General features: G+C 45.6%; 1 protein-coding gene across 1 annotated transcript in view; it reads right to left on the bottom strand.

The window, feature by feature from the left end:
• Positions 1–14,667, bottom strand: part of USP42 (ubiquitin specific peptidase 42) — a 37,638-nt gene that overhangs the window by 2,400 nt on the left and 20,571 nt on the right. Inside the window, exons 11-16 of the mRNA XM_081839558.1 lie at positions 9,557–9,657; positions 8,426–8,576; positions 7,044–7,790; positions 5,780–5,871; positions 3,183–4,478; positions 437–756 (exon numbers count right to left, since the gene is read on the bottom strand). Coding sequence (XP_081695684.1) covers positions 437–756; positions 3,183–4,478; positions 5,780–5,871; positions 7,044–7,790; positions 8,426–8,576; positions 9,557–9,657 — 2,707 coding nt within the window. The remainder of the gene's footprint in view (positions 1–436; positions 757–3,182; positions 4,479–5,779; positions 5,872–7,043; positions 7,791–8,425; positions 8,577–9,556; positions 9,658–14,667) is intronic.

Genomic DNA, 14,667 nt, shown 5'->3' with positions numbered 1-14,667 from the left:
AAAGCGAAAGGGAGGACCACTAAGCCTTATGGGTGGGAATGCCTGCCTCACAGACAGCATGATATAGTGGCTACAAGGCTGGACCAAGGATGGCCATTTCCAAGTAGAAAGCTCTGCCAGACCTACCTTCACACAGATCCTCATAAGGATAAAATGGAACAGTGCATGCCGTGTCTTGAGCTCCTTTGAGAGGATATGAGACAGAAATGTAATAAAACAAAATAAGAGGACTCCAGAGGTTGCCCAGGAGTGGGAGGGAGAGCTGCTTTACAGCAACTTCTGCCAGCGTGAGGATCCTCCAGGGATTCTGGGTGGCTACTCTCATCAGCTCCAGCCACCCCACTGGGGGTGCTTGTCCAAAACCACTGGAAGCTCCCCATGAAGGCGAAGGCTGCTCTCCAGACACCACTTGGAAATCCCCCTCCAAGCTTCTTACCTACGTTACGATCTGTAGGTGGGCAGCAGCTCTCTCTGTTGCTACCTTCTAAGCTCTTGGTTTTCTGGCAAACAGTCTCTCCATCCTGGGGGCCCTTGCCCTGTTTCCTATATGCATCCGAAGAAGAAGACTCAGTCATTTCCCATGCTTTGAGATTCTTGGTTTCCAAGCCGGTTGGCTTGGGAAGACGAGAAGCTGACGTTTCGGCGCGCTCTTCTTTCTTCGTGCGTTTCTTCTTCTTCTTCTTTTTCTTCTTATGTTTATGCTTGTGAGTCTCGGCCTCGGAGCTGGATACAGACGGGTCTGAATCCTGGTGGTACCTGAAGGAAACGGAAGCTAGTTAACAGGAAAATCTGCAATGCAAGCTCCTGGAAGGCAACAGGTTCTTCAGCCAAGAGGAAAGTGTCCTGAGTGGGTCACTCCTCCCACTTATCCCAGGGTGTGTGTGTGTGTGTGTGTGTGTGTGTGTGTGTGCGCGTAAATGAACACAGACATTATTCCTACCCAGTTCATAATGACAGAGCGATTTCAGAGTTTCTGCTCTGACTGGGTTTTGAGCCTCCCTACATTTCACTAGGTAATATGGAAAGGGAGCCAACCTTAAGAATGCAAGATGACCAGTGGTCTACCAAGTAGTCTAATCCTCCTTTAAAGACATCCAAGTTAGTGGCTGGGCATGGAAACTTAGGGAAGGGCCATGACTCAGTGGTAGGGCACTGCTTTGAATGCAGAAGGTCCCAGCTTCCATCCCTGACACTTCAAGGCTGGGCACAGAGAGACCCTTGTCTGAAACTCTGAGGAGCCATTGTCACTCAGTTGTGATGATACTGAGCTAGATGAACCAATGGTTTGACTGGGGATAAGGCAGCTTCCTTTACTGCTGTTCACCTAGAGGAGAGGGCATTCCCTCCATGGAGAGGCTCATGGTCACAGCTCAATCTGCTGTGAGTAACATGACCTGCTTGTTGTTTGCTGCCTTGGGATCAAAGACACACTATTTTTGTTCTCCCACCCTGAGGAAGAGGAGTATGATTATTCCCATTTTCCAGTTGGGGGACTGGGGTTGAGAAATAACTGTCAAGCCCAAGGTCACCAAAGTTATTCTACTGGGGGTTTGTTGTTGTTGTTGTTGTTGTTTTATGCACTTTGTGTTTTTATGTTGTAAACTGCCCTGTGATCTTCAGATGAAGAGTTTTTATTAAGTAAATAAATAATGGCTTACGTGAAACTTCCTACTCGATTCTCAGTGTAATTCACTAGCACCACAAAGTTCTAGTCACTTTCCTAATAAGGCACTAAATCAGGGCGGCCCAGCTTTTCATACCAAGTGGGTTGCAAGAGTATTTCAACATGGAACCCGTGGGTCACACACTGCCTTCTCATGCGGGGCAGGGAGCAAGGCCAAAATTTGGGGCCCACCAGCTTTCGCACTGCCTTTCCAAAGTTGGCTAAGTGAGGTGTGGGCTTTGGGAAAAAGGCGTGAGGCTCTGGCAGCACAAGGGCTGGGAGCATTGTCAAATGTTGCTGAGGGTCGCATGTGGCCCTTGAGCTGCACACTGGAGCATAGTGTACTAAATCAACCTTCTTCCCCCACCGCAATTTAAGGTCTGCTAAAGATCCTGTGGAGGATTTCATTTCAAGAAGCAGGGCCTTTCCTGCTGTGGCCCTAGAGCTTAGTGTGTCCCCCCCCCCACCCAATGGGAAGAACAAAAGGGTCTCCTTCTTGCTTTCGTGCCACAGCCAGCTTAAGCTTTTCCTCTACAAACCTGCCTTTGACAGCTGATCTGCTAATACACTCTGGACCTGAGATTAGCTTCCTTTATTTTATTAGTGGACTTTAAACAGAAAGTGTTTATGAATGAAACATAGGACACTTCCATACACCAACGAAATTGTACCACTGGCTCCATCTAGCTCAGTATTGTATACACTGACCAGAACTGCTTCTCTGGGATTACAGGCAGAGAGAGAGAGATAGAGAGAGAGAGATAGAGAGAGAGAGAGAGCGCGCGCGAGCGCACTATTTCAGGCACTACCCATTTCAACTGGAGATGTTGGGGATTGAACCCGCAGCCCCTTCCATGTGCAAAGGAAGCTATGGCCCCTTCCAAGTGAAAAACAGTAGAATAAAACATAAATAAGTGCCGGTGCACTGCAGAAACCACCACATTGCACAGGTACCAGCTAGTTCGAGAAGCAGCAAGTCAATTCACCAACTATCCCATTCCAGGGTCATAAGCAACTGCCAGGGGAAGACCATAAAGCTTCACAAAAGTTGGGCGTGTACCCAATGCTAGTCGTACCCAACGCTAGTAAGACTCCATCTCCCTTAGGCCTCCTCCCTGACAATAGGCATGGGGAAGCAGCCATTCCATTAGACTGCCTCCGTGGGACAGACAGAAAAGCTCAGCACCTCCTACCACTGGAATGTGCCAGCCGGTTATTGTAAGAACTGCTTAAGAATTGGTGCCCGAGTTTGATTCCATCCCCTCTCTTGTGTGCTTTCCAGATTGCAAACCTGTGGGGAGAAACTGTCTTGCTAGGTAAGCCTCACTGGGAGCCTTCTTGGCTGCAGAGGACTACAAATGCTCTAAAATAAATAAAGGAGCAGGCCCACAGAAATTTGCAGACATGGCTAATGGCGGGTCATTAATTTCTGCTGGTCAACTCCAAGTAGAACTTATTTGGGAATAGCCCTGGGCTCCTGCCATTGGCTTCCCCCCACCCTCACCAACTTTGCACTAACCTGGAATCTCTCTCTCTGTGTTTGCTTTTCAACTTCTTCTTCTTCTTCGACTTCTTGTGCTTCCGCCCTCTTTGTTCCTCAAGAGACTCACTCTGTGAGAGCTTCCGGTACCTCTTTTCCGGGGGGGTCTTGCTCCCCTCGGGGCTCTGGCACCTCCTCTTCCTTTCCTGGTCGTGAGTCCACCTGCTTTTATAATGATCGTATTTATACGGGCTACTGTAAACATGACTTGATTTGCTATAGTCTCTCTCGCAGTGAGTGAATTTCCTATCCTGATTGTACCTGGGGCCGTGGGAAGAATAGTAGTAGCTGTAAGGCCTGCAGCAATCCCATCTCCTGGGGCCATCTTGGTAATACCGCTCCTTGCTCCACGACTGCTCCCCTTTCCCGTAGCAATGCCTGCTCCGTTCAGGGTCCGTTTTACCTCTGCTGCGAGATCTGTAGGAGGGATATTTCCCCATGCCCCTCTCAGGATCAGGGCTGCATGGGAATCTGTAATAGTTTGCATTGTAGTATTCTCGCCGGTAGTGCTCCTGCTTGGCCCTCTCCCTGCTGTAGGAGCACCACTTCTTGGGGTAGTGCCCTTCTGGCTGGCCCCGGGGGGCCACTGCTGCCTCCTCCTCCTCCTCGCTTTCAGAGCGCTTCCTTTTGGAACGGTAGTGCTCTTTGTCTATTTTTTTTGAGGTGGATATTTTTTCCTTAAGGGGCGAATGGGATTTCAACTCTTGCCTTTCTGTATTTCCTATGAACTGTTTGCTGCTGCTCTCTCCCAATCTGCCGTCGTCCTTCGAACTCTGGCTTCCTCCAACGGGGTCCAGCCTTGTAACGGAAGGTTCATCAGGAGGCGGGACATCCTCGTAGCGTTCCGCACTGTCTTGGGTTTCTTGGCATTTTTCTGCCACGTTTACAGTGGCAAGCTTTGGAGAACTACATTCACCGTCGGACCTTGTAAGGAGGGGGCTATGCACCTCCTTTTCTGCTGCTCCCCTGACAGGCTCAGGGCTCTTTTCCCAAGCTGCTTTCCCTTCTTTTGGTCCCCTCATCTTTTCAGGATGGTCCTCCACGTCACCTTCCCTAGGGAAGTCTTCTTCTGCCCCCAACGAACTGGATTTAGGGTCGTGCTGCCCATCACTCTCAAGAGGCGTGCTCTCTGTTTCGGCAACGGTCCTTTCACAGGGGTCTTCTGTCGTAGAGGTGATTTCAGGGTCTGAAGGGGCCAAATGAGTCTGGATGTTGTTGGGAAGAGTACTGGCTCCCTCTTCAGAAGGGCCATCTGTTTTTTCTGTTCCACTACCGCTGCACATGAGAAAGAGAGAGATGCCACTGACCAGAAAAACAAATATATAGCAAACATTACATATACCTTCACACTTTTTTCACCTTCTGGAAAACACTTCTCTCAAAGCAGAATAAAAGTCACAATATAAAGTACATGTACCAACATGGTTTTAGGAACTCTGTTATTGCGTGGACACAGTAACTTCATTCACATGTCACAGTAAACCACAGGTAATGTCTAACTGTGATCCCTACCTTAGTGTTATGTCTAAACCAGGGACCATGCTTTACTTTGCCTCAACAAACCACAGTACGTAGCAAAGACCCCCCGCCCCGGCTTACTGATCATCGTTTATTGGGAGTGGAACAAGCACAATCCCTGCTTTGGACATAATGTTAACCCAGGGGGTTGGGTTGTTTCCTTACAGCACAAATGGAAGCCTTAAAACAAACCAGAAAGGGGCAATCACGGTAAACTATTAACTATGGTTCAGGTCTAATTTTCTGATGATATTATGAACTTACATGCTTTGCTTCTATGTTTTCATTTTCCTTTATAATTCATGTTTGCTCTACATATCGTTACAATGCTGTTTTTGAAAAACCAATCAACTCTGCATTTAACTCCCCCCCCCCCCCCCTTTATAAGTTTACTGTGAGGCGCTAACTGACTGGGCCAATCTTACACTGAAGCAGAATTTTCAGAAATCTGCCTTGGAGCACCACTGTTGATAGAACATTAAATCTCACAAGGTATAAATGCTCCAAAGACTTGTGTTCTTTTAAGGGAAAGAAAGAAGATGGTAGCTTGCCACAATCGAGAAAGAATTTGTTCTACCATAGCTCATACAATTCTATTTAGCCACGGAATACACTCTGTCTTTAAATAAAGTCTTATGGGTCACTAATTTAGATCAGGAATGTGGACTTCCAGATGTTGCTGGACTGCAATGCCCATTATTGGCTGCGCCTGGTAAGAGCTGGAGTCCATCAACATCTGGAAAGACAAAGGTCCCCATCCCTGTTTTAAATGCTCGATGTTGCCCAAGATTTAGAAATCTCAAGAGAGATCCTGTTTAGACTGATTTCAGGACAATTATATAGAACTACTTTCTGGGGAATATTAGCATAAGGTGCACAACACCAGATGTTGTTGAAGAGAAGGCACAGCCCAAAGATTAAGCTCTGATTCCCACAAACCCTGCACTTATTTCCAAACAAATGGCTGCAGATCCTACAGAACTAGGCATTGGCAATATATTGTGTGAAAACACATGCGTCTGAAGGAAAGCGTACTGGAAAAAGCACATGTGCTTTACCTTATTTCCCCCGATGAGGTTTTGAGTTGATTGTATTTGAAAGAGTCTAAGATCCTGTCTTCAGGGACTGGGGGCAAAGCTGTAGGCACACCCTATTATTGAAAACAAATAAGGTTAACATGCAGTATCAACCAATAGGGACAACAACTACTTTAAGTGCTTGTGAGAAACAAATTGCCTTCCTTCCGCACATGGGTAAGAGATGTATTAGCTAAGACTGGCTCCCACCAAGTACCATGCTCAATAAACACCAACTAGAAAATGCAAAAGGAGTTTAAATAGCTGCCTTATACAGAGTCAGACCCCTGGTCTGCTGAGCTTGGTATTGCTAGGGGGTTGCTAATGTGGTGCCTCCAAACTTCACTGAAGCTGTTTTGGCACTCCTTGAATAAGAAGCAAAGGTCCTCATCCAAGCCGAATTCTGCAGTACAAGTAAATGACACCAGCTTCTGCCATCCCTCCAGATGTTTTGATTTACATCTAGATGAATTACACACCCCAACCAACTCTGCCTATATTGGCTTACATCAAGAACTTCACTTGTGGGACGGTTTGGACTACAACTCAGTCATCCCTGACCTCTGGCCACGCTAGCGATGTCTGATGGGAGTTGTACCAGGTTGTGGAAAGCTGCCATAATGCAATGGCAGGTGTGTGGGGTATCCCCACAGCCATGCTGATAAGCCACAAGTCTGATGCAGACGGAATGGTGGTTTGGAATCTGGGAAGCAGCCCCAGAAATGCTCACTCCCCAGCAAGGATGGATAACCTCTGCCCTTCCTAGATTAGCCGTGGTTGTCTACACCAGCGCCAACCATGGTTAAGGTTACACCAGGACTCCTATCCCAGCTGGAATATGAAGTGGATTTACAAACCCCGGTTAAGAGGGAAACTGATTAGCGCTAGCCGCCATTGTTAGCATCATGGAATGCCGAAGCACAGGTAAGATCTACAAAGGGAGAGGGGAGAAAGACTTCATGCTACAGTGCAGAAGGAAAGGAGCATGGGTCTTGCTATCAACAGCTTCAAGTTTATTTGTATCCAGCCTTCCTTCCATAGAACACAAAGCTGTGTGCACAGGATTCCCAGGCAATCTCTCATCCAGGCCCCAACTACACTCAGACCCTCCGAGCTCCAACAACACTGTTGCATCATGGGACTTCAAGACCACACCCTAGACCACAGACTTTGCAAGCCATGGTTTGAAGGGAGCTGGCATCACACCTGCACTGAGCCGCAGAAGCTGGAGCGGAAAAATACTCACTTTCCCAGGCAACCCATTTGCTTTGGAGAACGGGTTTTCGGCTGATTTAGCAGGCTTTGCTTGGCTAGTGGAATCGTTGCATATCTGTCCGTTTTGTTTAGGGGTATCATTTATACTAATGGAAACAAGAACGGTAATGTTTTTCGGCGCTTCGTGCTGCGGAGCCTCCCTCTCGGCGTTGTGACACGACAAACAAGAGCCCTCCAATGCGCTGGCTGCGTTTTCAGCTAGAATGCCGTTGAGAGGGGCAGCGTGGCCGTTCTCTTTCACCAGTCCTTTGGACTCCTCGTCAGAGTCTTCAGAAGATTCTGCCCCGTAAGGGACCAACGTGCTCGGGTTCAGCTTGGACTTGCCATTCACTACCAACTTGGAGCAAGGTTCGCTCGGAGGCATTTGCTTGGGGACTTGGTTAGGAGCCGAGACGGCAGGTGCGCTTGAGGTAGATTGCACAGCAGCAGGGCTGGAAATGGTCGAGGACGGGGCAGGCTTGCTGGGGTTGTCCAAGGTACAGCTGGTGTGAGAGACACTTTGGCGAGCGGACAGCTTGTTGTGAATACTGATGGTTATTTTTTGCTTCTTGGAAGGGTCGGGAGTGGCGGCGGTGGTAGGCCTGTTCATCGTCCAGTTTGGGATAGACATGGCCGGAGGAGCAGACGAAGGCCTGGTGAGGGTGACGTTACTAGCGATTGCCACAGAACCGCTGGGAGTTTCTTTCAGGGATGCTGTTCCATTCAAATGATTTGAATTCTACAATGATGAAAAAGAAATCTTCTGAGAAAGCGAAGCCTATGTAGAAACTAGCTTACAGCAGAAAGGCAAAATTTACACTTGTTGCTCCACCCACTTTCATATCTGGCTCCACCCACTGGTATGTGGCCCTTGGAAGGCTGCCCAGAAAGGAGTGTGGCCCTCAGACTGAAATAGATCCCCTACCCCCGCATTAGAGCAACAAATGTACATAATTTGTTGTATCAAAAACCCAGATTTCCACTAGAGTCGTACCTCGGAAGTCGAACAGAATCCGTTCTAGAAGTTTATTCGACTTCCAAAACGTTTGACTTCCAAAGTGTAGCTTCTGAGTGGCTGCAGGAAGTTCGGTTTCCCAAAGAACGTTCAAAAACCAGAACACTCACTCCTGGTTTTTGATTGTTCAGGAGCCAGAACATTCGACTCCTAAGGCGTTTGGGAGCAGAGATACAACTGTACTTGTTTGAGAGCAAAATTTCTGTAAATGTTGCAACATTTACTTACCAGGTGTTTCACATACATTGCAAAAAGAGGCACAGAGCAGTTACAATAACTTTCAGAGCTACAAGATTTCAGTGAACCCTTGCTGTCTAACCTGCTACCTTTATGCCGTTGGCTTCAGAAGAGAGAAGTACCTTAATCATGTGAGGGGGTAGTTGTGGTCCAATAAACCCTGGCGCAGTCTGCTTATTGACCACCCGCTGACTGATAACAGGTCGAGGAGAAGACTGCCCAGGAGTGTGAACGGAATGAATGTGTTCGCCACCATTTTTCATGTCATGGGACCTAACAAATAAAAGACATATTGATCCACATTTGTTGACTAAATTTCTTTCTTTCTTTCTTTCTTTCTTTCTTTCTTTCTTTCTTTCTTTGCACAAACCTATTTCTACCATGAAATTCTCCCTAAGGCTCCTATGACTTATTTGTCTCTCATGCTTTAAGTCCTAGTCAAACGTTCTAACCACTACACCACACTGCTATGGCTAGCAGCAGCTGTCAAAACACCGTCGCAGACTTGCTACACAAGTTGTCCAAAGAACCGAAAAGGGAAGACAGATAACATGCTTTTGATGTATTTGCAAAACCGCTTTCACTCCTTGCAAGGCAACACCCCATAATGACTGCAGAGGGATGTCAACCAATTTAGGTTACCCAACTGGCTAAACAGCAAATGCTGGTCGGTTTCTGTCTCTGCCTGAACCAGCTCCCCCAAAATCCGTGTGCCAGATGCCGAAGAGTCAGTGAGTGCAGAAGGGTATTTGTATCCAGTGACTAGAACTGTCTGGCTAACAGGCTTTAGGTTAAGCCAAGAGTGGGTAAACTTCAACTTTGTGGAAATCTTCCTTTTTTAACTAGAAACCCAATGTCTACCAACTGGAGCCAAGTACACAGTTGTGGACTTGAAGGTGGTTGAACCAGATGTATTAACACTGGCCAACAGAGTTACAGGAAGGCTTGGTGAGAAAGACAGCAGTTAGCACGTGTGTTTCAGAGACAAGTAAGGCAGAAGAAACCAGCACATTTTTTAAAAAACCAGCACATTTTTGCTTGCTCCTGCTGCTGCTACAATCTTTGGTAGTCGGAAACCCTTGTCGATCTATGGCAAACCACCCAGAATTCTTCCAGTAGACAGACCTTCTTTCTGCTTGCCCCAATTTCAGCCCTTGAATTAGGAATAATTTCTCAAAAACCAAAAGGCTTTAGACGTAACTAACAGTGATGCAGGCACAGCGCAAGGGAAATCAACTTGCATTTGGCATTACCTGATATAAAAAAGCACGTAGGCTTGCTGATTCAATACAGTCCTGATGTCACTGTTTGAGACGGTGGAGTCATTCATCTGGTACCACTGCCCGTTACTGGCCTGCAAAAAAGAAGAAGAAAACGTTATAGTCGTCTTTGCAACTGGTTACAACATGGCAGTGTTTTTACACAGTGCTTGAGCACACAGTGACATCTCAAGGTATTTTAGGACGATGTGATTATCTAGATCAGGAATGAGGGACTGGCGGCCTTCCAGATGTTGATGGATATTTATTTATTTCATGAAATTTATATGCCCCTTGATCGTAAAAGAAACACACACCTAAAAACGGTTTACAGGGGGAAAAGGCTACCTCTCCCATTACCCCCTGCCTGAGCCTGATGGAAGTTAAGAGTCCAGGAACATTTAATAATACTACTACTAATAATTTTATTATCTGTACCCGATCCATCAGACTGGGTTGCCCCAGTCACTCTGGGCAGCTTCCAACAAATATAGAAGCATAATACAACATTTGGTGGACTAGGAGCTCAATGCCCTCCCATCAGATGTAAAGGAAATAAACAATGATCTGACTTTTATAAGACATATGAAGTCAGCCCTATATTGGGAACTTTTTAACGTTTGATGTCTCACCACGATTTTATAATCGTTGGAAGCTGCCTAGAGTGGCTGGGGCAACCCAGTCTGATGGGCGGCATATAAATAGTATTATTTCGATGGACCTCTGCAACTTTCAATATCATTGGCAATAATATCTCCAGAAGTGCCTTTCTAGGATGTGGCTGAAAGGAACTGATGAATGGTGGGCACTTCCTGGAAGTGGTGCTACAGGCCTCCTAGGCCTGCCCCACATAGTTTTATCCTATCCCCTAGTAGCAGGATCCCATCTAACACACATCCTAGAGACCTCTGCAGAGGAAGATGCAGATAACCTTATTCCAGCTGAAGACCAGGAGGAACCCACAGTAGCTCAAGGGCAGCCTAAGAGACACCTCATCTGTCTCCCCATTTTAAGTCCGGCCTTAATCACCAATTTCTCCAACACCAAACTTAGACCTCAGGAGCGAAGGTGGCAATAGAGCTAATGGGAAGTCCCAAAGTCACCAGAGGAACATTCATCTGGTTGCCGAGAAAGCTCTTATCACCAGGGCTCTATTTAGAAGGGTCTATGTGGGAGGAGGACAAAGACGCCACTGCAAGCAGTGACAGAGATGGAGCTAGCAGTCTCTATGTCATTTCTGGACATTTGCTTGGGTTAACAGCTCCCTTCCAAGATCATTAATCTCCTGTGCTCCCTGGCTCAGCTCCTGTGCCAGTTCTGACTCTGGTTCCATCCTCCCCACCAGGTGTTGCTCACACCCATTTGTGGGCTTTAACATCTACGTGAAATCACTGGGAGGACATCATCCAGAGTTTTGGAATTTCCTGTCATCATAACGCAGATGGCACACAGTTCTACATCTCCTTTCCATTAAAAACCCAGTGGGTCATGAAAGACTTGGTGCCACAACTGAAAAGGCCGCCTTCTGCCAGGGTACCTGCCCACCATATCAGATGGTGGCAGGACCAAAAGAAGTGCCTGCAAAATGGAACAAAGGTCCTGGGGAAAGTTCACACAGCTGAGGAGCAAGGGATTTAATTCCTGAGATATCATAGGAAGGCAGACCAAATTCTGAAGCAGTCCAACCTATGTTGGCCGGTTAGTTCTCCCAAATTATTCCATCTCGCAACCATACTAGGTATCATGTCCAGCAGACATTCTACGAAGCCCAGAAGCAGGAAGAGAATATGCATGTTTGATGGCACTTTGAGATCAGAATTTTCAGAATGCCAAGTTGAAAGAGAAAGTAAAGTGGAAAAGTTAAAAGCTGACTAAGAGTTCATCAATCTCCTAAATTTTTTTTTAAGGGACAGTAAATAGCATAAGTAGACTGCTTATAATATGCCAGGAAACCATAATCTCTCTTCTGCCCCCAAATAATGCATTCAAGTTTTGGCATCTTTTCCGTCCAACTTTTTTGCTCCATGCTTCCACATAATTTGTAAGAACTTGTAACAGGCATAATTGTTAACTGTACCCTATTATCAACATAAACAAAGCTGCTAAGTGCACCTAATATTACCATACACCATATCCACTGATGTCTCCCAGTGTGATGTACTTAATTTCACGCATCAAAATTCCAGCAGCAGTATACACTGAATAATTTATATTCATAATTTCTCACGCTTCTGAGCAAGGTAAGTGGTTGATTTCAAATGCTCCAGATTCTAACATAGGGACAGGGAACTGGAAAGCACAAACATCAAGTGGATTTATGATATTTAGAAACAAAATGTCCCAATCTTAATTGAAAAATGGCACTCTCAGGACCAGGCAACAAGAGAAAGCCTGCCCTCCGGTGGAAGAAATGTGAAATAAGCGTGCCATATTGCTGTACTACTAGTAGTTAAATGTGGAGATGACGTAAAGTTTGACAGGTTAGCAAAGGGAATGGGAGTAATTCCCACAGGATTCATGTTTTAGAGAAGGCTTCCTTTTGAGCAAGATCTATGCTAGAAGTCCATAACAGGGATGGGAACCTGTGGCTGTCCAGATGTTGCTGGATCCAGCTCCCATCAGTATGGGATGATGGAAACTGCACTGCAGCAACAACTGGAGGGTCCATGGTACGTTCCTACTGAAAGGCACAGGAAGTGGGGTGCAGCAGTGCACATATGTCTGGCACTAGGGAGACTCAGGTTCAAATCCTCAGTCAGCTGTGACTGTCACTCTCTCTTAGCCCAGCCTACCTGCAGAATTCTTAGGAGGATAAAATCCACGTATGTTGCTTTAAGCTCACTGGAGAAAAGGAAGAATTTAAATGCAACAAATAAAACAGGACGATTCTGAAGTTATGACAGTCCATACTGGCCATTTAGTCCTCCCAAATTATTCCACGTCACAAGGGCAGGATCACATTTCTACAGGCACAAGACAGTAATGCTGGATAGGTCAAATCGCACCCTACCATTATAAAGCCTGGACATTATTACGTTAATAAAACCCGTAAGATTTGTCCCAACTGTCTGAAATTTGGCGGAGAGGGTTATTTGTGTGTTAAGTGCCGCACGCTGCCCACATTTCAGACGGGTTCGGTGCAAAATGTTTGAGATGTAGCAGCTTAAAGAATTCACCATTTGAGACAAATCTGGCTTCTTCCATTCATTTCTGCCAGGTATAACATACCTTCAGAGTTCTTGTTTTTTGCCCCTTTAACCGAGTCCAAAAATTCGAGGGAATAGCAGAGGCCTTGCCCTTCCTGTTTTGATAAAAACCCATTGTGTATTTATCAGCTTACACAGTTTTAAAACCTCAGTACATTTTCCAGCAACAGCAGTAACTACAAGGAAGCCCATGCTCAGAGCCTCTGTTCACATGCCCAGGTTGAGCCTCTTCCCTAAACAAAGATGGCCACCCTGCAGGGAGTTGGATTAGATGACCCCTTAGGGTCCCTTCCAACTCTATAATTGTATTCTATAACCACAAGGGGGGAAAGGCTGGTTGTGAACAAGTTTTGTGTGTGTGGTGCCTGCAAGTGGCTATGCCTATAGTGACTAGGCCACTCAGGAGGGATCTTTATTGCTAAGAATTGAGTCCACCACATCGCATAATGATGAGATACTCAAGGCATGTCACCATGCAGGAAATGATCGAAGTAGTAATCAGAAAAAAGGAAAATAACTAAAGGCTACGGACAGTTAAGCTAAAAACATGATCAAGTATAAAGGCAAGACATAGGCAGTTACACAGGATGAAACTGTTCAGGCTTATCACCACAAGAAACAAAAATTATTTTTCATCCAAGATACTGCTGGATGCTATATTTCAATAGCTGAAATAAATGCATCCTGGGACTTGCAGCTGACAGCTAATTTTACTAACAAAACAGCATTTCAGACTGTTTTCGAACAATCTTACTTCAGAGGATTAGTATGAAGTTTCTAGTGTCTGGTATAAATCATCCTCTCTCCCCCCCCCCAAGAGTCTTGTACGATTTTGAAATTAGATTTTTTTGGCAGCACAAATAAATCTGTTGCGTTTATTCGGCTACTCAAACACCTTAACTGACAATACAACTGGTACATTGCAAAATAAGAAAATGAATTGTGGGGGAACAGATATCTTGATCACATTTATTCTACCTAGAAATGTACATTTTAAAGCATGTCAGCATTTTAAATTGGAGTCCATTTTGCTAACTGAAGGGAAAAAAATGTTTTTACTTAGCTTGGTATTATTGCCAGACAGACAGCCTAGTGCCACCAGTCCAAAAAACCTACTGATTTTTGTTGCCACAGAAACTAGACCTAGTTTTTCAACTTGCTAGTCCAAGAATTCCTAAACTCTGTTTAGGCTGGTACCACAGATTTTTGTAGATTAATTGTATACCCTGCTAACTGTATAATGATGTTTATAAATTATTGCTTTTACTGACAAAGACAAGTAAAGGAAAAAGACAATGCGGCTGGTTTGGATTCTGTGTGCAAGCTGAAGATCACATATCAGGTGGAAGAGATCAGAGGCATCCATTTCTGATTGACTAACCACAGCTATTTGTCAAGCTCAAATTCAGGGCATTCTTGTTTGAAGTCTACTTAGTTCAAACAAGCCAGGATCAAACCATGGTTTATGAACCATGGGAGTTCTCCATGTCTGGTCATAACAGGCAACTGTGGTTTAATATTAAACGTAGAATCTTCCATTTAATCTCCTCTGGCGTCTGAAAGCAAGCCTTGCATATGAGCAGTTCATCACCGGTTGTCCTTCAGAAGCTGTTCAATCCCATCTTTCCTGACCACCAGCCATGCTGGCTGGGATTAATGGGAGTTAGAAGTCCAGCACCATCTGAAAGGCCACAGGTTCCTCATTCCTGGCTTAAGGAATCAGTTTTTCACACCGTGAGGAGGCTCACAGAAAAACAGCAATCTAGCAGTCAACAACTGTCAAATTAGAAATGGCTACCACCAAGTTGACCAAATGAACTCCAGAATAAGTGGATTTTATACGCTTTCCAGAAGAACAGTTCTAAACCCGCATCAAGGACAGATTCCACAGCCCTGTGG

Source organism: Podarcis erhardii (assembly GCF_964252035.2).
Source record: "Podarcis erhardii genome assembly, chromosome: 14".
NCBI lineage: Eukaryota > Metazoa > Chordata > Lepidosauria > Squamata > Lacertidae > Podarcis > Podarcis erhardii.
This window is presented reverse-complemented; position numbering and strand designations above follow the sequence as displayed.